The following is a 25,316-nucleotide window of genomic DNA, read 5'->3' on the forward strand; positions in this document are numbered from 1 at the left end:
TTGTCTTCTTTTGGTTAAATTATGGGATGGTGGGTCCTTGAGCAAATTAAGCCTGAAACATTGCTGGAGGCAAAAATGACAAAACTGAAGCTGTCCTACTTCGGGCACATTAGGAGAAGGCAGGGTTCTTTGGAAAAGACAGTAATGCTGGGGAAAACAGAAGGCAGCAGGAAAAGATAAGAGCAAATATGCAATGGGAGGACTCCGTAAAAGAAGCCATAGACATGAGTCTACAGGAGCCGAAAAGGGTTGTTGAGGACGGGACATTGTGGACATCACTCATGCACAGGGTCACCAGGAGTCAGAGGCAACTCAATGGCATGTAACATACACAAGGTGTGATTTCAGGAAATCAGATACTCTAACAACCTACCTAGTTCTTTGACAGCATCTCGTTTGTTGGTTTCCAAAATTTCATATAATTTCTGTAAAAAGTTAGGAAGAACATTAATTCTTTCTAATACCAAGTACATTTCTGACTTGAAAATCTGAGGGGGAAAGGGCAGTAATAGGAATCTCATTTAGTTTATGATTTGGGGGAGATACTTGGCTCAGTTCCACCCTCTGTGCGATTCTGCTGCCTTCCCTGTGCTCACACTTATGTTACAATGAATGTTGTGCAGTCAGTAGCCTGCATAACTACTGTGCCTAATATTTCCCTGAAAAGACTAGTGTGCACTGAGTGTGCAACCAGGAGAATTCTCAGAGATAGAGCCCCATTCAGGGGAGTCAAATGAGCAGCTGTTTGGGGAGCCAGTCTATTGGGAGCAATAAATAGTTCATGCTTCCTACTGATAATTCCTGACATAGCTGAAGAAATGACTCCACCCCAGGACTCACCGATCTCTGTTCAATCATACAGTAGGTGTCTGTCAAATGTCCCAAGCACTCCTCTTCATGGGGCTACTCTCTGGCTTTGCGTTTTCCTGGAGCTTGCACCTGGCCACAACCAAAACCCCTGCGACCTAACGACTGAAGTTTCCTCAGGCTGCCAGGTACAGGTGGCTGGAATTCTGCACCCGTGCAATGCGTGGCATAGTGCTGTTTGCAGACAACAACTTGTTTGTTGTCTCAAGTTTAAGCAGTTAAGTTTCTGTTGTTGTTTTGGGTTTAGAAAAACATGTAATAAATCCCTCGTCTTGAATACAAGAGCGAGCTACACAATTTTTGTTACGTTTTTCTCCTCTCTTGATAACGCTGAATCAATATTGGGAAGGTGTCAAACTACTGGCCTGTCCACGGCAGCCACAGACTGCGGTCCAGCCCTGCTTGTGTAAGTGCACAGAGAGCGGCTAAGCCCCCTTCACACCGAATGGGCCCCACAGCAAACTGTAAGATGCTGTAGACAGACCCTGCCCAAGAGAGAATGTAACTGAGAGTCTGGACACGTATGTGACTTCTCTAAAGGTGAGTGGCCACTGCCTGGTTTCTTGAACACCTAAGTGGTTGAGTTTTGTTGTTTGGTTTTTGGTGTTTTCATGTGCTTTTTTTTTCCCAAAGGACCAGTGCTCGTCTCCTACCTGATATATTGATTCTCGGCCAGAAATCTGTTTTATCAACAATGTGGCATCCTCTTGACTTTTGACATAGCCTTTGGTGATACTGTACATCAAGCTGAGGCGCCTCTTGATTTGCACATCCGCAACGTTGATCAGCATTGGGATTAATATCTGCAATGATGGAGAGGGGAAAACCTGAAAACGTGATGAGAAGGAGTTCCCAAAGTGTCGTCTCCAGACCGACCCGAGTATCACCCGGAGGCTTGTTAGAAACGCAGATTCTCAGGGCCCACTCCAGACCTGCTGAACCAGGGACTTCGGGGATGGGCCTGGGAATGGGTGTTTTAACAAGTTCTTCAGGTCTCAAGTTTGAAGGCCACTCTCTAAAGAAATGAAAGCTCAGTGAATTACTAGCTCTGCAGCTGTGAGGGGGACTTTCCCACCATTCTCCATACCTCCAGGTTTCAGGAGACAAGAGAGGTGGTCCCGTAACCTGAGTGACAGTTACCAACTGAATCAATCATCTCTGTACCAAAGTTTTTTTATGTATATGATAAGGAACTTAGGGTATCAAAGAGCCTTCTTAGCACTAAGTTTCTTGAATCATAAGCTGAGACAAGAGAGGGCAGTGACTGAAGAGAGTGGGATTTTAAATACAAACCTTCCTAGGTTCAAATACAGTCTCTCCTACTCACTGTCTCTGTGACTTTAAGCCAGTTATGTAGTGACCTTGAGGGCTCAGTGTCCTCATCTGTAAAATGAGGATAATAACAGCTAAGTGCCAGAATTCCAATGGAGCTGCCCCTCACGGCAGTGCGGTCAGTCACAGAGGCAGAGGTGGGGCAGAGCACAGGGTCGCTGGTGATACACCAGGTAACACGGGAGGAAGGTATAGACTTAAAAAGGAATTACAAGAGCAGAGAAAGGAGAGATGTTTTTAGCTGCTATTTTGGTTGTAAAACTTTGGACAGAGGGAGAGACCTTAAAGAGGATATTTACAAGTTTTATTCCATGATGCCCCGATAAGCACCCCCCACCCCCAAGCTGTTCCTAAGAGGATCTAAATTTTTTTAAATCTCCAATATTTTTCCAAACTCTCCAATACAGATGTGTTTCTTTGGAAAGCACCCAACTAACTTGATACAGTGGCAACATCTACTTCATAGGGCTATTGTAATAATTTAATTACATAATGTACTATGCTCCTGGAACATAGTAAGTGCTCCATAAAATAAGCTAACCGCTATTATATTAACTATATTAATTCCTTAAATATACTTCACTGAGATTTGTCAGAGTTTGCTGGACAGAAGTGGTAACTGGTTCATACTCTAAACTGAGTTCATTTCCACAATAATACATTTTTAAATCTTTACGTCACTCAGAGAGACTTTTCACAAAGTATTGCTTCTAAAATAACTATTTTCTATTCATCTGCATAAGATCTCTTTACCTAAGACAGCTTCCACCTTCATTTCAAAACCTAGCCACATTTCTGGTTACTAGATAGTTTGCATTTTGGCAGGGTTATATCTTATGTGAGCACTCAGCTCCAATCTCAGCTCATAAGGCAAAAACAATAAATAATCAAAATTACCTCTTTCGCAGATTTAGTGCACACAACTCTCTCTGTACAGTAGCTCTAAATTTCTTATGAACACTGATGTTTGGTAACATTAATGCAGAATCAAGGAAGGAACAAAAAAGAGTGTCCACGAGCTCAAGCCTGGGTATTTAAACAACTCTGCCTCTAAGATAACTATTCCATTTCTTGGACAGTGGGGACCAGATGGGGGATTCTGATGTATACCTTTTGCCATCAGGGTTTACAACAACTTTTTAAAAACTATTTAGCTTCTATAACTTTATTTGATATAATAAGAATTCAACAACTCCAAAAAAATAAAAATAAAAATGGAGGGGCTAGTGAAAACATCTGAAGCTCCTGAGTTAAAAGCTTATATAATGCAACTCCGCTGGAGAGAGAGAAAGGAGGCTTAAGAGTGGAAACTGAAAATCTACCTTCAGAGTCCAAACCAGAGGCACAGAAAGAAGGAAGAGTCATTGTGGGGGAGCTAGAGGCCGCAGTAAAATTAAATTCCATGGGGAGCAGGCTATGTGAGGGTGGGCCGTAGAGAAATATTTGTACATCTTTGCACAGTTAAGGCTTTATAAGCAAATTTTACTAAAACTTGAAGAACTTGGTGGTTCCACCCTGCTTCAAATGGAACACAAATCTTCATTCATTCGCTCAACAAATCTTGATTCAGTACTTCCTATGTGCTATATGCGTCGTTCTAGAGCTATAGGGTTGTATCAAGGACAAAAGCAAGACTGCTACCTGACAAAGAGCACGTTGGGCCCACAGGAAAAGGGGATGTCGCGTGGGGGGAACAGGCTTCCGCAGCTGGCCAGGGAAGGCCTCCCTGTGACAGAGGGAGCTGAGCAGGGGCTCGAAGGAGGCGCAAGAGCGGCCAAGCAGAGAGCCGCAGAGAGCGCGTTCCGGGGGAGAGGCAGCTCCTGCCCTCGCTTATTTCAACACGGCGAGGTTTCTTAACAGTGTAAAAAAAAAGTGAAGTTTTACCTTGAGGAGAGGAACAAATCTAATTATCCTTAAATACCCCAGTATGACTGTGATCTGGATAAGAAGGAGGTTGTCCGACCTCAGTTTCACCAGGTAGATACAAAAGACATCAATAATTCCCATGACCAGGATGATAAACTCCAGAGTATTCCAGTGTTGATGAAAATACTTCCTTTTCAAAATGATTATCTGTTTAGAAGGCAAACGGAACGTGTGTCATCTCGTAGCACCTTTACAACGATGCGGGGCGAGGGGAAGGTGGGTCTTAAAAATTAACAGTGATATCCTCAACTGCAAATGCGTTCCAGCCCAAAAGGTGGGTTTTAAGGTACTCATTTGGAATTCCAAAAAATTATTTTTAATTTCCAATATCAAAAATCATAATTTAATTCAAAATATAGTATTCTCTAATGAATCTGAAATGCTAAAAATGAACCATGAAAAATAGCCGTAAACAGGTTACTTGCAATACTATTAATAATAATTGAAGTATGAAAAGTTATTTTGATAAATCTCATCTTTTGAAATAAAACGTAGCTCTCATATCATAATGAGTACCTAGCAAAACAGTTTGTTTGTATTCACTTATTTATTTTTTACATCATTACGAAGAGAAACTGAGGGAAACATCCTGTCTGAATTTTCAACTCTCGTTATTTGATCTTTGAAAGTCTCTCCACTTTTATGATAGTTACCATATCTGATATCCAAAACTGTGACTTTTTTAAAGAAATTGTTGTTTTATTTATTTTTAATATATCTTTATTGTTTTCAGAGAGAGGAAGAGAGATAGAAACATCAAGGATGAGAGAATCATTGATCAGCTGCCTTCTGCATGCCTCCCAAAACTGTGACTGTTAAACCCAGAAAATTAGAAAAGATAACTAAAAATTCTAGAATTCTATCAACTGTTAGAGCAAGTGGCTTCTAGCATCAAGTTATTTCAAAAATATGACAAAAATAAATTTACAGTATCTGAATTGTTCTCTTTATAGGATACATTTTTATTTAAAGCAGTACCTTCAATGCTGACATCATGACATATAAAAATAGAAAATAGTAGTCTACTAATAGTAGAGATAACTCATTTAACTTTCTTGCCATTGGCCATAGATGAATTAACATAGGATAAATGTATATTACTGATATAATATGTCCTGTATATTCAAATTCTTCTGAAAATACAATGTGATATATAAATATCAGAAATGCATTATTCCTGAAAAAAAGAGATCAAGAAAAATGTCAGGTCACTTTAAAAGTACAACAAGGTATCAAGTTCAACATCTGTTTAAACAAATCACTAACAGTAATTTGAAGAAAGTGTACATAATATAAAACAATTGATAAGCAAAAATCTAAAACACTTTCTATATATAAAAATCATGGTAGAGAAATAAAAATTTGGCTCTTGTTAATCTATATCAGGAATATGAAGTATTTTTTAAAATCAAGGCGATAGTACATAGGAAACAATGCAAAGATTTCTACATTGAAAGCAAGAAACAAATTTAGAGAAAAATAATTAGCATTGTTTAAAATTAAGAACAGGAAAAAATATCCTATTCAATAGTTACCATTACGTATTTTTAAAAATTTTTTCAATCCATCTAAAGTGGAGCCTAACAAAAGGAGGTTCACTGTGTATATGTCAAGACCCTGGGGGTTTAATTTTTTATATTTCTCTTTAAACCTAAATAAATGAAAAAAATTATCAAAATTTGTTATGAAAGGTATGTTAACATCCCACTTAAAATTTAGTAGTGTCACCCTGGCCAGTGTGGCTCAGTGGCAAAGCATCAGCCTGCACACCAGAGGGTTGCAGGTTTGTTTCTGGACAAAGGCACTAAACTGGGTTGCAGGTTTGTTTCTGGACAAAGGCACTAAACTGGGTTGCAGGTTTGTTTCTGGACAAAGGCACTAAACTGGGTTGCAGGTTTGTTTCTGGACTTGGTTCCCTGGCCCAGGTCAGGGTGCATTCAGGAGGCAACCAATCAATGTGTCTCTCTCACATCGATGTTTCTCTCTCTCCCTCCCTCTCCCTCCCTTCCACTTTCTCTAAAAATCAATGGGGGGAAAAAATATCCTTGGGTGAAGAGTAACAAAAAACAAAAAAAATTAGTAGTGTCAATGCTCCTGGCATCTTCTCATTTTGACACAGGCTATTAGCAGAAAAACCTTGTCTTCTTGTTTTAACAAGTATTCCTGTTCCCAGCTTATATTACAAAGCAAAGAATCTACCCAAGTTAAGTAAAATCTCTATCTCATGATATTTTGGAAAGTTGATTATAGGTATGATTAGTGCCATGTTGTGTTTTTCCTAATTACAGGCATCAACGGAGCCACCCTACGGCACAGATGAAATTAAGTTGAGAACTTAAGTCCATGACGTAGGTATTTCTCACCCCAGGCTCGACATTACACCCAGGAGAATACCAGAAGAATGTGTAAGCAACTCAGTACAAAGTATGACCCTAGACATGGCAAATACAACTTGAAGAATCCAAACCTGACCATCCTCTGCTTCTTCCTGCGCTCTGTCTTCCTAGAGAAGTCAAGGAAGCCACTGAAAAGAATGGTGAAAGGCAAGCAAGCGTTCTGCTCGGTCGCCGCTCAGAAAGTAGCGGCCCATCGTACTATTTTTGTGTTTTTTTAAATAAGAAAAACCAAGGTAATGTATTTTGACAATATAGAAAGGTCATATTTTCAAGTATATTGCTATGAAAGGTTCACAATACTTACCCATATGGAATAAAAAGTGTCTTATCTTTACGATATTCCAAGGCAGTTAAAATGTGTTTAAACTTTATAAGCCAACTTCTAGCTTTTATATAAGTTGAGACATCATGAATACTCATGAATCTAACAGAGAAAAGTAGACATATATGTTACAATAAAGAGCAAGTGCTAGCTATCCTTTGGGGTAATATAAAAGGGAAAGTGATACTAAATGTAACGTGGGTTTATCAAACATGCTCAGAACTGAGCTCCTGGATCCATCCACCTACCACTCACGGTCATGGTACAGGAACATTTTCAGCATCAGACTCCTGCTGCCTCTGTTCCTGGAACCATTCATGACCTGAGTGCAACAGAATTAAAACTTCTCCAGACCAATTCCTTGGGGTTCAGAATCAAGCTTCCTTCTGTCATGCATTGCTGGCCCAGGCCTCGCCAAGGTCCTGAAGGCCCTGGCCTTCCCAAAATTTTCCTAGGAACTCATGCTAGATCTCCCAGATAGATTACCAGGCTGCAGAAATGTTAGCTATCACCCAGACAGGATCCCCTGTCATTGTTGCCCCGCAGCTTTGTCTTGGACCATCCATCAGCTAATGTTCGCCAGGACTATGACCAGATATCAATGTATCTCTGAGATACCGAGCCTTTCCCACCAGCTTTAATTGCATTTATCACCATCATCAACTGGTTCAATTCCTCCAGAGGCTGCTCCACCTCAGGGGGCAGTCTAATAGCAGGCTCCAGGCTTCTCTGCCTCTCCTATTTAGTAATTTAGTGAATATGATATAAAGACAAAATAATTATAATAGTAATTGAAACTATCTGGGTTCTCTTTCATGATTCTCCTAGTCTCTAATCTAATTACATTAGATCTCCCTCCCAAATCTCCTAATGTTACCAACCTTCAGGGAAAATAATGTAAATAAGTAAAATAGGAAGTGGATGGATGGATGGATGGATGGCCAGACGGACAGGTAGATGAAGATAGGTGAGATAAACAGATTGATTAATCTGGACATTTAACTCTCAGTTCATTCATTCCTTATCACATACCCATTCAATTTTGGAAATTCAATTAAATAAGTACTATACTTACTTTCCTTGCACGGGGCAATAGCTTTTGGTTGCACCAATTAGTATCCGGGCCGCCTCTGTATCGAGGATTCCATCTTGACACTGTTTTTCAAAGCTACTCTAAACATACAATTTTAAATAAAAATTACTGAAGAACAAAACATAAATGCAGTGAACTCTGCTTGACCTTTATATAGCCTTCACTATTATTATGGAACTCATTACATGAAAATATTCTTTTACCCAAAAAAAAGCTATAGCAGGAAATACATTTTATTCAATTTAAATATTTACTGAATATTCATTTTTGGCAAAGTACTGTCCCAGATGTTTTAAAAGATACAAAGGTTCAGGAAACTCAAAATCTGTACTAGTCAAAGAGCTTACTTTTGTAATATAAATAGCATTAGTGGCAGAATAGTACTGATGCAAATTATTAATTCAAGGGATAACTAATCATCTCGGCCTTGCAAAGAACTACCAAGAGATAAAAGTAAACTGTCATTTTTTTAAACATTTTTTTCCAGGCTTATTGAGATATAATTGACATATAACATTGTGTAAGTTTTAGGTGTACAACATAATGATTTGATACACATGTATATTATCAAATAATTACCACAATAAGGTTAGAACACAGTTATCACCTCAATTTTAAATCTGAAATATTTTAGGAGAATTTTTGATTCACTAGATTTATTTTAACTTTTAGATTTACAAGAGTTAAATGATTACTTGAATTTTGTACAAAAGGAAAACAAATATGTTAAATTTATAAAAGCAGCCTCAAATAGTTGAGGATATTTACTTTACTAAATATGTAAATGGCACCAAGCATTATTCAGACCCCCGAAAAGTGAACTATTAAAATCCGCTAGACTTAGAAACAGAATAGTATTTGTTTCTTGAACTCTAAAGCCAAAGAGATTTTTAATTTTTAACTTTCATAAATCAAACATAAATTTAACAACCAACAGACTATCAAAAGGTGGGGGGGGGGGGGGGTTCTAGTTACCTGTAAACCATATGTAAGAATTAAAAGCATCGCAAGAATAAAAACAAACTTAAAAGCAGATTCTGTGAACAGTACCCACCATTTGTATTATAGCTACATGCAGTCTGGCTTCTTCTATTAAAACTTCATCTGTCAGGGAATCCTGCTCTTTGTCACCAGGTTTGATGTGGTGAAACTGCACATCACCTGACTAAGTTTTAAAAGCATACAGAGATAAAATTAAAAATGAGTAAAAATGATTAGGCACTCAACAGAGATTTCAGTACTCAAATCAGAATTGCTAAAATGAAGGGCCATGTGTGAGTGGATAACCTTTCCCATACAAGAAATACTGCTTTCAATTGTGGCAAAGTATTTATTTTAGAAGTGAAATCCGCCCCCCACCCGGGGCCCCAAACTGTCTGTGCCTGACTGCTGTCTGAAGCAGCCTGTTTCTTCTGCTTTTTATAATACTTACCTGAAGAGAGATCTCTCAGTCCCTGAACCAGTTGGAAGCATCAGCCTGGGGAGTCCATTCATAATTACTCAACCAGCCAGTTTATGAAAACACCAATTCTCCCGTATTTGGCAAATGGGTTAGGTCACCAAGACAGAATTCAAAGAAGTCCACCAAGATAGCAAAGCTAGCAAATGTAACCGTGCCCCCGCCACCTCCCCCCCGCACCCCCGCCAAATTTGCTGACATTTAATGAGCAGAATCAAGTTTCTTATAATAAACAGGAGCAAGAGAGGCAGACCCAGGGAGGGTGAAAAAAACAAAACAAAACCAAGCAAAAAACTTTTTTTGTGTGTGCCAGGCATCAAACTCACACGAATTCTGTATTTAATCCTTGATTTTTCTTCTACTAAGGTCCAATTAACATTTGTCAACAGTTTCTCTGTTTTAAATAAGGTTATTGTGTTCTGTATTATCTCCTGTATGTGGTTAATGGCATTTTGCATCGCCATCTGTCTTGGAAGAGAAATAGCACACAAACCTGTAACAGAGAAAAGCAAGGGCCTTGATAAAATGCACCGCAGACTGCAAGGGGAAGCAAAACTGTCCCAGGATGTAGCATCACCTGCATAACTTAAGGCAAAGACAACATTTTGTCCAGAAAGTTACCCAACTCTCTGTTTCCTTTTGGCTGTACGGCTTAACTTTATCTGACTCAACTGCTAACAAATGTTTTATTAGTTTCCTTTCATGCCCTATAGCTAGAGACATGACTATTTCAGGGCACCCAGTGGGTGTTTCTCAAAGTGTGGAGAGCTCCCTGGGTCTTCCACAGGTAGAGGGCTGCTTATTAAACCCCGCAAGTTCCTGGTCTCCGTTCCATACCTACAGAAGCCCACTGGCCTGGGAATTTGCATTTTAACAAGTTCTCCAACTGATTCTTATCCGTAATAAAATTCAATGGCCACTTTACAATAGAGATCTCTCAGATTTAATATCTGCTTCCTGGCCAGCACACCTACATGTCCAAAACTTGTAGCAGCTTGTATTTTCTTTAGGTACGAACATGAAGTTATAGGTATGAAGCTCACTTACCAAAATGATGAATGTAATTAGTGAGCTTAGCCTAGTGGCTCGAAGTTCAGCCTCCATGAAACCGCTCTTTCTTCCTAATTGCATCTGAAATGTCTCGTAAAGGATTAAAATGGTTTCCCAATGTTTCAGTTTAACTTTCATTGCCTTCTCTGTGGGCGCTGTGGGCAACAGTAGCGTTTGAAATTCTGGGGATTCAAAAAGGTCTGGAGGCATATCCCTCTCATTTCTCTACGGTGCCGAACAAAGGTGCATCTGACTATGGTTAGAAGGTGTCAGCTTTAGATTTAAAATCCCCCTGGCTGAGACCACGCAAGGCAAGTTTATCCATGTGCCTAACTACATCCTCCCCACATGATGGCGCAGCAGCCCATCTGGAAAAGCTGCTCTGGGCGGCGGGAGAATCCGCGGACCACTGAGTGGCAGCAGTGAGTCTGAATGAACTCCACGTCGAAGATGATCTCTCTCTTTAGCTCCGCGCTGTCCCTGAAACCTCCTGATTACTAACCTGGTTTATCAAGGAAATTGGTATTTAGAGGTGAATACCCTGAATAATGATGGAAATTATCTCCGTATAAGCCGATGAGTGGGTCATCTGCTTCATCCCTAGTCTCCGGGGAGAGCAGCGCACTGAATCTGCAGCAGTCGGATCAGCTCTCTGCACCAGTGGGCCGAGGACAGGGCCGCGGGCTGCTGGGCGGCGCCGAGGCCCTCCTCTAAGGCTGGGTGTGATCCTACCCGGCTCTCTCCCTCCCACCTGACCCCACTGCCCCAATTATCTCATCCTGGATTCTGTCACATTTATGCATTTGATTATCAACAGCCTCAAAGTTCTCCCAGAAACAGGCAACTGTGACAGAGCCTATCGGTTGTGTTCAGATATCGCCACTGCCCGCTGTGGCTGGGGTCTCTCCCCCACCCGTCTGTGATGGCTCCCGCCCTACTGGCCTGTGTGGCTAATGTCTCTTCTTCCTTCACCAGCAGAATCTCTGCGCTTTGGCTGAGCACACAGCCAGCCAGGTGTAGACACTATGTCCCAGCTTCCCCTGCCCACGTGACTAAGTCCTGGCCAGTGGAATGTGAGTGGTAATGATATATATGTAACTTCTGGATCGTGCCCTTAAAAAGAAGCTGCTTAGCCTCCGCTGCCACCCCACCCCCACCCTCACCCCCATTTTCCCTGTCCAGTTGATTGGATTGAAGATAGAGGTAGTGAACCAGCTTCCACCCTGCAGACAAGAGCAAAACCCCAGGGAGGAAAGAAGCAACAAAAGGGAAACATCCTGGATCTCTGAACAACCTCCTGGGGCAGAACCAGCCCACTTTTTTTTTTTTGGACTTTTCAGTGGCAGGGGTGGCAGGGAGGGGGGGCTTTGTCTTGTTTAAGCCCCTGTTTAATATGGTGTCTGTTAAACTGGCTGAACCAATATCTCCATTAATACAGAATCTATAAATAATAAGTGAAAGAAAATGATTTCATAGCCATTCCTTGAGCTCCTTAAAACTGTCCCTACAAGCCCCAACAACAATCTATTTACATTATTATCCCCGATGAATTAATGAAAGATAGACATACGTCACCTAATTTCCTGGCTAAATGAAGCATCATGTACGAGTTTATTCCCATGGTCATTAACGATATTACTTGCACATAAAATATAAACTAAAAGAAACAAGACACACAAATAGTTAGAGCCAAAATATTAGTAAGTTCTCCAAAGGGAATCATTGTTCAATTAACCACCAACAAAATTCTATCTTAATCCACATTTTTTAATCCCGCCTCTGATAAGTAAATTGAGCCAAAGCGTTGTTTTGTGAGCACTGCTTGAGTGCAATATACTAGGGCAGAAATTAGCTTTCAATCTGAGTGAGAAGACAAGAGATTTCGTAGTTTCGGGGAGAGACAGGAACCCTGAGAGACAGCAGCCATGAAAGCCGACACGTTGGGAGCCATCAGAGACTGGGTGGGGGAGAGACCCCAGCAACAGCAGGCAGCTCCAGGGATTTCTAGAACCTTCTAGCAACTTCTCCAGCTAGCTCACACAGTACTGTCACAAGTGATGAGGTGCCCTAATGCTGTCAGCAGGTGCACTAGAATCTTTCAGTCTTCCCTGGGGTATCACTACCACAGATGCTGCCACCACCAGGTTGCCCACCAGCTAGCCCATGGGGAAAGGGCTTTGAGAGAGAGTGGAAAGGAAGCCAAGTTTTTTTTTCTCTATGTAGATAATGTCTTCAGCCAAAAATTTTCAAGAAATTAATTTATAAAAATTAGCCCTAAAGACATAAATAAAACTAGATTCAAACATTTTAAAAATCTTTCTGCCCCTAGTATATATTTAGCGTTTCAAGTTTTGTTCTAATGGCTATAGGGATTGGAATGCTCTAGACGGTATTTTTTATGCTTTCTGACAGCTATTAAACAATAGCTTTTATATGTTCAACAACATTTATTGAGCATTTACTAAGTGTCAGGTGTTTTACTAAGCATCATCTCAATCCTAAACTGGAAATGGAGGTGCCACAAGGGTAGGGGACTTGACCCAGGTCACTCAGTATGTGAATGGAGGAGCCAGGATTCAATCCCAAGGCCCTCTGTCTCCCACATCCATAATATTTATTTGACTACTGCTCCCCTTTACATTGCCAACATCAGTAAAGTTTCCTCTGCAGGTCCCTTTCTACTTAAAAGAATGCATTTTTCAAACCTAATTTTAAAAAGGGTTAACTTTATTATTGGGTACCATGACGAGTGCTACAAAATAAATAAAAATGAATAAATGTGAATAATCATGAGACATGACTTTTCCTACCGTATATGGCGACACTGATTTATTTTCAGCCATATTATAAATTTCAGGAGCCATGAGCAAGCTAAAAACGCCTTTGATTCCAGACCATGCTATCACGACTCCCCATCTCCAGTTATATTCATAACTCGAACGCATCAGAATAGGGCTCACTAACACAATAGTAAACAGTCTGGGGAGAGAAAAACTTTTTTTTAAAATCACGCTTTATGTATTAATGTTATTCATGCTTGAAACTATGTACTAAATACTAAATTTCATATAAACTTTTTCAGGAAAGAGAAGATAATCCAGTTTATTGATGAGTTGTTCAAAAACTTTCTGGAACTAACCAAATCTACTATCTTGCACATAACACTCAAATCTTGAAAAGTAACTCTAGACGTTCTGTACAAACGTAAGGAATTCTCATTTACACTGGTGTGTTCTGTTTCGATTTTTGTAGTAAATTCCTGTAGGGAAGCTTCTTCAAATAACATCAACAAGCTCATCTATTCCCTGAAAGGCCATATCTGGATTCAGAAATTAGCCTAGAGGACATGCAGATCGGGGCCAAAAAGTAAAATTGTTGTAGACACATTAATAAACTTAGCTCAACCACATTTTTCTTGTGTTCCCACAGGAATCATACACTAAATGCCACCTATATCATTTCAGTTTGTGTCTTATTTCTCTACAGATCATTTTTCTATAGGACCCTGTGCCAAAATTTGGAATCCATCTTTAGGGAATCTGCACCAAAAGGATATCAGGACTGTCCTTCAAACAAGGTTTCGGTAGAAACAACACTGACATGTTCTCAGCCTCGAAAAATATATTGTGTATCTGTTGCTGAGCTGGGAATTTCATAAGACAATTTAGAGAGTTCCTGTCACTGAGAAACAGAAAATCTACAATTACCATCTAGAATGTATAGAATTAATTTGGGCAAACTCCTCTGCTTTGCATTTAAGCCTTTTGCAAAGTAATTCTTACCAACCTTCTCAGCCTTACTAAATAATCTTTCTCTAAAATACCAGTGAGTCCAGCCAAAATAGAACAACACACATTGTGTCCTGATAACAAAAGCAGAGAGGCAGTATAGCAAAGGCTCTGGAGTAGATCTACCTGAGTTCAAATGTAGGCTTCTTTCACTATGTAAACTTAAGCAAGTTATTTAACCTCTCTGAGCCTCAGTTTCTTCTTCTGCAAAATGGAAATGATGATAATAATTGTACTGGCTTCAAAGCATGATTATGAAGGTTCAATTAAACGAAACAACATTCATAGCACTTAGAACAATATCTTGAATGTGGTCAGCACTCAGTACGTTAGCAACGATCGTTATGTCCAGGCCTTAGTCTGACTCATCCCCTCCAAGATGTTCTTTTCAACAAGTCTCTTACGGAGCCCCCCATAAGATGACTCTCTCTATTAAAGCCTTTCTTCTAGTGAGGTGGAACCTTAAGTTCCCATGATATCTCTGGTGCTCACTGCCCATTTGACCCTGGGCAGGGTACTCTGTCTTTCTTGGTCAGTGTCTTCATCTATAAAAGAGATAATAATTCTTATCTCCTAGTGCTGTAAGGAAGATGAAATGAGATGGTGGATGTGAAGCTAAGTCGAACAATGTGCAAAAAGCCATGTGTCTTTCCTCAGCTCTCTGACCAATCTCAACTTGCACATGAGCTCCCATGGTGGAGAGAAATGGGAGCTGTACCCACATCCTTCTGTGTGACAGTGACTATCTGCATTGTGTGCAGAAGCCATGTTCCATGAGACCATCTTATAAAATGAGCACCCTCGGCCAGGCCTATCCTGAATGGGAATAACAGTGTTTCTAAGACACTGCCATAAATTCTCATGGTAGACACAACTACCACGAGAGGACCATGGCATTCTAGAAAAAGCATGCCTGGGGGGTCAAGTTTAAATCCCAACTCTGCCCTTACAAGTTGGGTGACCTTAAGCAAGTCAATCTCTCTATGTGTCATCTGAGAAATGGCAAAACAACACCTACCTCATATGGTTATATTAATATTAATGGCATGATGTACATGGTAACTGCTTAATAAGTGGCTTTATCACAGCTATGATGATAATAAATGATCATGAAAGTCAACAAAAATGTTCGGAGCCATTAATCTGGTCCAGTGATGCTGTGACGTTACCATGTTGAAACAACTTTCTGAATCTCATCTCCAGAGATTCAACTCAATAAATTGGGATGAGCCCATAAATTTGCATTTCTATCAAGCTCTTGGGTTATGCGGTGCTGCTGTTCTGCCTCTTCTCATGTTACAGATGAAATCTTGACAAGTAAATAGACACACACACGCCTTGTGGCACAGCAAGCTGTTGCCAGGACCTTGACAACACCACAGGTTTCCTCACTGCACATCCAGAGCTCTTTTGTGCTGGAACCCACTGCTTCCCAATCATTATTATGACCTTGGGAACCTAAGACCAGTAAGAGAACTTTAAAATATAATTCTTACCTTACAAAATTCAATGTTATAAATAAGACTAACGTGAAAGTTAGAGTGTGAAATTTAAAATAGTTGGTTTCTCCACATCCAAGGATAATGCCAAAGAAAGTGTATATTAATTGTTGGAATACAGTTGAAAGCATTACTAGGAACCTAGGATGAATGGAAAGGAAATCACTTTTTAAGCAATGTGTTTTTAAAATAGCTTCCTTTTCACATGAAAGCATGTATCACATATCTGCCATCCTTGTCTTAGCAGAGGTCCTTGCCTCTGTCACTGTTACAATCAGCATTCAAAAATATTTTATGGGAACTAAAATACTCCCAGTTCCATATTCCCCATCACCCTCCTCACCCTAACACCTGTGGGCTTCCTCTCATGGCAGAATAAGAGCAAGGCAGGAAAACAAGGACCCCTACCCTCCACACCCCACCCCCAGCTTGGGAACGTGGCAGTTTTGCTGAGATTAGCTCGCAGGGCATCAACTGTGGGGCTGCCACAGCTACGCGTGGTTCACTACGACTTTGTGAGAGCTGCATGGATCACCTCGGTGCCCACTGCATGGCTTCTCCCTCTGTGATCTGCATAGACGTGCCTTACCTTGAGAGTCTCTCCTGTCTGCTTTTCCATCTACTGAATTTCTAAAAATCCTGCAAGGCTAACTCTATTTCTGTGCTTTTCACAAAACCATGCTAAGCACCATCTCTGGAGGTGACCCTCCTCTGATCCCTACAGTTCCCATTATCTACACCATTCATAGCAGAGAAGAGCATGATCACCCAGATTGCTCTGCAAAAACCTACGTGCCAGGCCCGCTCTCAAAGACTCTTACTGAGTAGACCAGAGCACAGAAGTTAGGGCCTGGGGCCGGGCTGGTTCCACACGCCTGGGTCAGGGCCAGATCTGACCTCCAAAGGCAGATCTCAGGTCCCATCTCCCCTTGGACCCTCTGTTGGGACCCTCAGCTGAATGGCAACTGTAGGGAACTGCTGGTCCCACAAACCAGCCTCCCTATATATAGGTCTCAATATCCACACTTGGAAGACAGCATTGGGAAGCCTCATTTTAGCTGCAGATATAAACCATGTGCTCTGACCCAGCCTTACTCCAATCAAGGAGATAGTCTGATCCTCTGTCTGAATCCAATCTTTTGGTTCAACTTATTCAGAGCTTCTAGAAGGGAAGGGTATGAGTGGGACCTCAAATCCCCAGTGCTTATTTTTCTGAAAATTTAGAAATGGAATAACTGACTGAGTAGAATACTTTTTCAAATGTCTCTATGGGACCTTAAAAATATGCCTTACATATAGTCGGATCCCAATAAATATATCATTATTTACACTTACTATTAATTTCTTACATAAACACATCCACCACTTAACAATGAGTATCTTCGGAAAAGGAACTTATTTTCCTAGTCCAAACCTCAGATCCAATGTTCAGGTCAGAGTAGACATTAAGCAAGGATTAGTTGGATAGGTGAAAGAATAAACAATTGAATCAAGAGAATGAGCGGTTGAGCATTGACCTATGAACCAGGAGGTCACTGTTCAGTTCCCGGGCAGGGCACATGCCTGGGTTGCGGGCTCAATCCCCAGTTGGCGGCATGCAGGAGGCAGCCGATCAATGACTCTCTCTCATCATTGATGTTTCTGCCTCTCTCTCTCCCTCTCCCTTCCTCTCTCTGAAATCAATAAAAAATATGTATTAAAAAATGTATTTATAATAATGCTGACAGACAGCACAATTAAGCTCAGGAAACTGCCAAATTCAGACAAAAAGTATATGTTCTATGAATTAATTATTCCCAAGCTTCTGGACTTTAAAAACCAATAACGTGTCTTTCACATATACCCAAAACTAGTATAGTCATAGGTTTCAATTTTGTAAATTTTGCCAAGTAGAGCTATAAAAATACCAAAAAAGTAAGAAGGACATAATTTCAGAACAATGTACAGTTTTTTACATTAAAGAAATGAATCTTGTGCAGCCAGTGTGGCTCAGTGGTTAAGCAGGAACCCATGAACTAGGAGGTCAGGGTTCAATTCCCAGTCAGGGCACATGCCCAGACTGCCAGCTCGATCCCCAGGAGGGGGCATGCAGGAGGCAGCCAATCAATGACTCATCAGTGATGTTTCTATCTCCCTCTCCCTCTCCTCTCTCTGAAATCAATAAAAACATCTTTTTGTAAATAAAGAAATGAATCTTCATGGGAAAACTCAGGATGATGGCTTACTTCTCTCATTTTAACATTTGCTTGTATACAATGTGAGACTTTCTGCATCAGACTATGATTTGGTATGAAATAATTCTGAAACAATTCTGCAGTCTCTCAGAGAAAGGCTAACTCATTTGTCTGAGTGGACAGGCAAATGGTTTTTCTCTGTCCAGAGATTCCATATGACATTTTGCCTTACCAGGTATAAAGGGTAGCTAAGAGTTTTGCTGGAGTTGTGTCTTTCTGCTACAACTTCCCACAATTCAAAGTCAATTTTTATCAAAAAGTTATGCATAAAAAAACACTATAGTCTCTGAATCACTAGCACATTATTCAGAATGGGAGTATTAATTAATGTCAATATTGTTGGCACCTTTTTTTCAAATATAACTGGTAGTAAAATTAAAAAAGAAAAGGTAGAAAAAAGTTATAAAGAGGGAGTTTTATCCATGTCCAGGAAGTGGCGGACCACTTAAGCACTAAATTTCTATGAGATCTATGGCAAGCACACAATAGGAGACTTACTTAGTAATTATTAACTCCATCCTCGGTTTAAAGCTCAAGGAATCTAAATTCAGTCCTACAGTGATTAAAGCGATTATACCTGACAATTTTAAAAATTCCACTAGGGAGAAAAAAAATGAATAAAATTAGTTGCATTCAAATCTGCACACTGAGGTGCTTTATCTTGAGTGAGAAGGATTGCTGGGGAACTTAAGAGTAATATTTCTTAGAAAGTTGCTTCAAGGGATTGGCCTAATCCTGTAGCTCAGGGGTCGGCAAACTTCTGTAAATGACCAGATAATAAGTATTGAGTCTTGGCAGGCCACACGGTCCCTGTTAAAACTACTTAACTCAGCTGTTGTACTACACAAGCTGCCACAGGTAATGTGCAAATGAATGAGTGTCCAATAAATAATGACACAGGAATCTGAATTTCAAATAATTTTCGCATGCCACAAAGTATTTTTCTTTTGATTTTTTTTTTAACCATTATAAAATGTAAAAACCATTCTTGGCTTGTGGGCTGCACAAAAATAGGAGCATTTGGTCCATGAGCCGTAGTTTGCCAACCCCTGCTGCTGATGGTCATTGAGGAGAGAGCTGATAAAAAAAATAAGTTTAATGGCCTCTGCCCCACACCTCAGGGGTGTCCTAGGGGTTGTGGTCCAAGCCCAGTGACTGCAGGTCCGGAAGCCTGCTGTTCTTTTGCCTGATATAGATTCCCTTAAAACTGTAATTCCTTGGGCTCTAAATGAATGTGCAAGTATAGTCTGGGGCAGGAAAAAAATACTACGAAGGATGTTTGAACACCGTAAATACCAACAGTTCTAGGCTGCAGAGCCTCCAGCTGGAACATTATAAACGTCAGACAGAAAGGAAGAAATGGAAGCGCTCTGGAGCAGAGCAGAGCTGGTTACTTCAGGAATGTGACCTCCCCTCTTCTCCATCCTGCATCTGTAAGAGAGCAGTGCCTCACAGGCCTGCATGAGGGTGAAATCAGATAACATGAAAAGCGCTCAGCGCACTTTTAAGAGAATGAATAAATGGTCATCATCATCATTATTATGCTATCTGCTTCTACAGGTTCCCTTTACTACTCAGTAAATCAATACCATTTAGGAATTTGAACAGGATTTTATTATTCCTTTGGTTTATCTCATTCCGTAAGTCCACTTTAGATTTCTTTTTACAAATTTTTAAAACCGAATTTAATATAAGTTACAACGGCAGTAAAGCCAGTAGTGCTGAGAACTGTGATGATAGGGGAAATGTCTCTCAAATTCTTATTTCCAATTTCCTATCATTAGTATTCCTAGATTATGAAACTCATCATAGTCTTTTTCAGTAACAGTCACTATGTAGAGACAACATCTGCAATGAGGAAAGCACAGAACAACTTTATCTTAAAGTTGATGTCATCTTATTAAGTATAATCCCAATGCTATAGGAATATATGGCATGAATGCCTACGTTAATATATGTATGTACATTTATATGTATTTTTTAAAGGCTGAGGTGTGTGTAATCAGCTCTCAAGCAGGTCAGAGCTATCTCCAATGCACTGAGTCACAGGACACACATTATCTCATTAATGCTCGCAACACCCCTATATGTGAGGAAATTAACTCAAGTGTAGAGAGGTTAAGAAATATTCCAAAGTCACCCAGCTAATCAACTGTGAAGCTACGATTTGAACTTAGATCTGCCTAGCTCCAGAGCTCTTCACGGACTAGCATCTGTTTATTCGACCAGCATTTGTTAAATTACTAATGGGCATTTGGCAATCACTGGGCTTGGCTGGGGGAACATAGAAAAGACAATGAATAAAAAGAGGAACGAAAGACAGCTGCCACCTCAAGGAACTTATGGTCTAGTGGAAACAATGGAAATATTAAATTCAAAAAACTTTCTTCAGACATTTAAGGCATCCACAACATATTCACGGGGGGGGGGGGGGGAATGAAGAAAGTTGAAGGAAATGATCCCTTTAGTGAATGTTTTCTGTAAGTTTACTGGTTCAGTACAGAGAGTAACACCCAGGTGGCACTTTTTCTGCAGAGGTAGTAGGATTTAGGTAACGGAATAGTAATTATTCTCTTGATGCCTGAGGCCTTTCATACATGGAGTCTGCTTTACTGTGTGAGGTGAGAGGAGCTGAATTTGCCTGACTCACCATAGTTGCCGTGGCTCTTGGGGACTGGTTACCCCACTCAGGCCAGTAAAAACTTTCCCTCTTGCCCGGCCGGGCATGGCTCAGCGGTTGAGCGTCGACCTAGGATCCTAGGCAACAGGGGTTCGATTCCCGGTCAGGGCACATGCCCAGGTTGTGGGCTGCAGCCGATCAATGATTCTCTCATCATTGATGTTTCTATCTCTCTCTCTCTCCCTCTCCTTTCCTCTCTCTGAGATCAATAAAGATATAAAACAACAACAACAAAAAAAAACTTTCCCTCTCACTGGACTAGCAGGTGGTTGTGGGGGGTGTGCCAGAGCAACTGATTACTCCATGGTCCTCCTTCCCTTCCAAACACAGATGTCCCTCACTCCTCCCTCTCCTAGCCTGCACCCTCGCCTCAGGTGAGGGCTGCCATTTCTATAGTCCCTTAGGTCTGGTGCTCATTGAATCAAAGACTGTTGAGCATCTCCCCCAACTTTCTCCTTTGAGGGGTGGGTTGCTGAGAGTCAGAGCAGAGATCAGGCAGAGCTGATTCCCGTGCAGGGACTGTCAGTGACTAAATGTGAGGTCCAACCATGGAGCTCAGAAAGAATAGAGGAAGAATGCAGAGGGAAAGGACATTGAGTTGAAATTAAGGGGATGTTAATAAACATCTTGCTGACTGTCAAGAGATAACTCATGTCTGCACTTACATTAATTTAAGTAATTTTAAACACCTTGCTGGTGGAAAAGTAGCCAGCTGCCTGGGTGAGTTGTGGATCGAAATAGCCGGTCAGCAAGGTGTGAGAGACCAGGGAAGAGACGGAGATGGCAGAAAGATAAGATGACAAGAAACACAGGGGGGCCACAACAAGGGGGAAGTGGCTGGGAAAAGGCAGCTGGATTCAAGGTCAAGGGAAAATGGAGATGTATGAAAGTCATACTGAGGACAGCACTTTTTTTACATTTGTTTCTGCCTTACCAATGTAGAAAGTCAGGTACACCATGGAAATGCAAAGAATAATGCTAGTCAGCGTGTTGCTAAATAGATCTGTCAATATGTACTGAATGATTTTTGCACTCCAATATCCAAAGGTTATGCTTCCCAAAATTTGGAAGATTATATCCATGAATATGTGGAACTCTAAAAGAAAAGAAAATGAGAAAAGGCAAAGTGGAATTATAATTTTTGTTTCTTTCGTGGGTGGCATCTGGGTCTATGCACTTTGGTTTGCTCATAGGTTCTGAGTGGAGACCTTGACCTTCAGCAGATGGAAGTTTCCCATGAAAGCTGATGAGAGGCTCTCTGGGGATATTCCTCACTGTCTGCAGCCTGGCGTTTGCTCATTCAGGGACAGCAGCCTCAAACGCCCCCAGGGGCCAGTCTGGGAGAATTCTGTGGAAAGCCTGTGACAAGCTGGAGAGTGAGTATCCAACCAAAGGATACCTGAATGTCCATTCAAATTCAAATGTTTCAAAATTTAACATTCTTTCCCCCTTAGTGTCCAAGAAAAGACCTAGATAGCATGTAGTTATTTTCTTGTTGCCTGATATGCTATTTTAATTGGTCCAAGAGTAAAGTATAGAGAAAGAAGTAAAGTTAAGACATCTTGAATGTGTTTTAATCTCAGTATGAACTGAAATGCACCATGTAAGCATGATTTTAAGAAAATATAGGGACCAAAAAAAGAAGTGTTCCTACCCCTAAACATGAACATCTGAGGTAAGTTGTTCCGAAGAATTCCTAAAAACATGCATGTGAAGCCACAGACGATCATGGCTTCTCCTCGAATGATATCAGTATACATTTTGGAAATGCCTGGAAAAGAAAATATAAAATAAAATTTAATATGATACATGTAAATGATGCTCTTGCACAGGAAACACAAAAACAGGAGAGAAAGAATATGCTAGAAACAAAAGAAGGCAGCCATGCCGATAAATCTGTAAGGCAGTCATGATCGCCAGTTTTTAATTTCTCCACTGTACTTACTATGTCTCCAGGGGCAAAGGAACACAGCCACAGCACTCCTTGAAGTACCCATGGCCTCGAATCATGTTTGAGCTTCAGAATGAAACAAGACACTTCTCAGGACACATTTGTCTTGAGTAAACATGAATCATTAAACTCCAAATGAATCACATTTTAGAAATAAGTACAAAAGGCAACCCAGAAATTCCATTCCTAGGCATACACTGAAGAGAACTGAAAACATGTGTCCACACAAAAATTTGTACATGAATGTTCCTAGTGGCATTACTCATAAAGCCAAAAAGTGGAAACAACCCACAGTCCATCAGCTGATGAATGGATAAGCATCTGTGGTCTCCCCCTGCAACGGAATATCATGCAGCCACCAAAAGGAATGAAGTTCTGACTGATCCATGTTACAGCTATGCATGAACCTTAAAAACATTACACTAAGTGAAATAAGCCAGACACAAAACTCACATATTGTATGGTTTGATTTATATGAAATATCCAGAACAGGCAAATTTGTCTTACTAGAAAAAAAAGGTTATTGGATCCAGAACCACCTGAGCATTTTTGACACAAAGAAAGTATCAACTAAGAGCCAAATACCTTCACTAGTTTTCTTTTCAAGAAATAGGACACTTTCTATTCTACTCCTTTACTGAAAACATTTTTGAATATGGGAAATGCAATAAATAATCAAAGCATACAGTTTATTATAGCCACTTAGAGTCAAAAGATTGCAGAAAAGGGAGCAGAAAGGGAAGGAGATGAGTGAAACAAGGGGCAAATATAAGTGACTAAAAAAGAAGGACAGGTGAAGGAAAGAAAAAAAAAAAATGCACTTAGTTAAAAGAGAGAAAGAAAAGAGGACAGGACCAGACTCTGAGAATTTAGAATATTTACCATCACAAGTGTCTTAACACCTCCTATGTTTTCCCAACTGTAGGGATAATTGGGTGTGAAAATGGGAATATCACTTGCTGGAAAGCTCAGAGGTTTCCCGCTCTAATCATAAGGCAATATATTTCCACAAAATATAACCAATACCTGAAAACCACAGCATCTAACCACTTCATGTTTGTATTGCTGAGTTAATAAAACATGACAAAAGGGAGATATTTCAGTGTGAAACGATCTTTTACCAAGTAAAGTAAGATGAGCAGCTTAGTCCTCTTGGGAATAAGCTCGTGTTGAATAACATATTTATCAGGCTATATCCTCTTACCCTGTTTCCTTTAAGTCAACTCCAACCACCTGCCCAAGGTTAGCTCATCCAAAGCGGAGTTCCAACAAAGGCAGAAGAGGCGCTGAAAAGGTTTCATTGGTGCAAAGCACAGCCTCTGCCTTCTAGCGTAGAGTTCAGTGGAATGGAAGAAGGACAAATTTTATCACCTTCTAGAAAGGTTACATTTTCTTTTTGGGGGGAAAAAAAAATCCTTTGAGATTATAATTGGTGTTATTTAACCCAGATCCTGAGTGGCCTCATTTGCATCATGTCCTTCAAGTCAGTCAAGGCTCCACCTCCAAGGACAGCAGCACCAACATCTACTCCGCCAGGCGCACAATTTGAGCAAGAAAAGGAAAATCAAAAGCAGATCATTTATCCTTATGTCTTCAAGAAAAGAGAGTGCAATAGATCTGACATACCGATAGTTTTCAGCGAATTCACAGAATGAATAGGATCCGTCATGCTGAGGATCATGCTGAAGAGCACGCAGCACTGCAGGTCCCACGACTCCTTATTGAACTGGGAGACCACGTAGCCAACTATGATGAACGCCGTGGAGAAGCTAATAAAGCCAGTTAATGAGACCTGCGAAGCCAATGCGTTACCCAGTATTAGGCTCGACATCTGAAGATGGCCTGGCTTCATGTACTTAAGTAAGGATCGGATCTTGGTTACATATTTTATACAATCCCTCTGGAAGGTAAAAGGTATTCTAGTTTACCTGCCTTAGAGAAACCACCCCTTCCAAACAAATGAAGGTTCTATCTTATTGTTAAAAGGCCAAGTCCCCAATATTTCTTGCTGTTCTTCCAGCTGAAGAGTTCTCAACATCAAAACGATGTTCTTAAAATGCAAACTTCGGCTTCTGTGTAAAACATTTCCTGGGTTCCTTGGTGGCGCCATCTGCAGGGCTCCACGTAGAAACAGAAAGAAAACAAAGGGCCAAAAGCACATGCCCGCTGATTGGGCCCTCTGATTAAGGGCATTCTAGAAGAAACCTTACACAGCAAACTTCTGTATCATACATTTCATTGGCCAAACTTTTCTAAGGCTACCACATACGTCAGGGATGCCGGATTATGTGGTATATTACAGTGGGCCCACTACCCTACCAAACAAAAAATAGTACGTTTCTGTTAGTGAGGGGAAGGGGAGAATGCATAGCAGATAGGCAATCAGTAGTGGCTGCCTCAGAAACAGAAATAGAATGGAAAACTTTTAAACAAGCAGAAGGGATGAAAAGGTTAAAGAGAAGTGAGTCAAATTGATTGAGAAGGGAAGAAAGCATGAAAAAAAGCAAAGGAAACGCATGGTAAATGCAGACTGCAAAAACTATACGGGAGAAATAAAGCCAAATCTATTTCCTTTGATTTTTAAAAGTTTATCTTTAATTCACAAACAGTAAATTTCATTCTTTTGGGGTACAGTTATATGAGTCTTGACAAGTGCATACAGTCATTTAGCCATGACCACTGTTAAAAACAGAGCAGAGCCCCGGTTGGTATAGCTCAG

At 40.5% G+C, this 25,316-nt stretch overlaps 1 protein-coding gene across 1 annotated transcript in view; it reads right to left on the reverse strand.

Moving 5' to 3' along the window:
• SLC9C2 (solute carrier family 9 member C2 (putative)) overlaps window positions 1–25,316 on the reverse strand; it is a 51,734-nt gene that overhangs the window by 15,148 nt on the left and 11,270 nt on the right. The window contains exons 6-20 of the mRNA XM_016221547.2: window positions 24,224–24,389; window positions 22,301–22,417; window positions 21,581–21,742; window positions 18,465–18,564; window positions 15,730–15,873; window positions 13,256–13,424; window positions 12,021–12,102; window positions 9,722–9,888; window positions 8,991–9,101; window positions 7,919–8,016; window positions 6,826–6,945; window positions 5,104–5,302; window positions 4,084–4,272; window positions 1,521–1,670; window positions 374–425 (exon numbers count right to left, since the gene is read on the reverse strand). Of these exons, the coding sequence (XP_016077033.2) occupies window positions 374–425; window positions 1,521–1,670; window positions 4,084–4,272; window positions 5,104–5,302; window positions 6,826–6,945; window positions 7,919–8,016; window positions 8,991–9,101; window positions 9,722–9,888; window positions 12,021–12,102; window positions 13,256–13,424; window positions 15,730–15,873; window positions 18,465–18,564; window positions 21,581–21,742; window positions 22,301–22,417; window positions 24,224–24,389 (2,026 nt within the window). The remainder of the gene's footprint in view (window positions 1–373; window positions 426–1,520; window positions 1,671–4,083; window positions 4,273–5,103; window positions 5,303–6,825; window positions 6,946–7,918; window positions 8,017–8,990; window positions 9,102–9,721; window positions 9,889–12,020; window positions 12,103–13,255; window positions 13,425–15,729; window positions 15,874–18,464; window positions 18,565–21,580; window positions 21,743–22,300; window positions 22,418–24,223; window positions 24,390–25,316) is intronic.

This window comes from Miniopterus natalensis, chromosome 19, assembly GCF_054644295.1.
Source record: "Miniopterus natalensis isolate mMinNat1 chromosome 19, mMinNat1.hap1, whole genome shotgun sequence".
Classification (NCBI taxonomy): Eukaryota; Metazoa; Chordata; class Mammalia; order Chiroptera; family Miniopteridae; genus Miniopterus; species Miniopterus natalensis.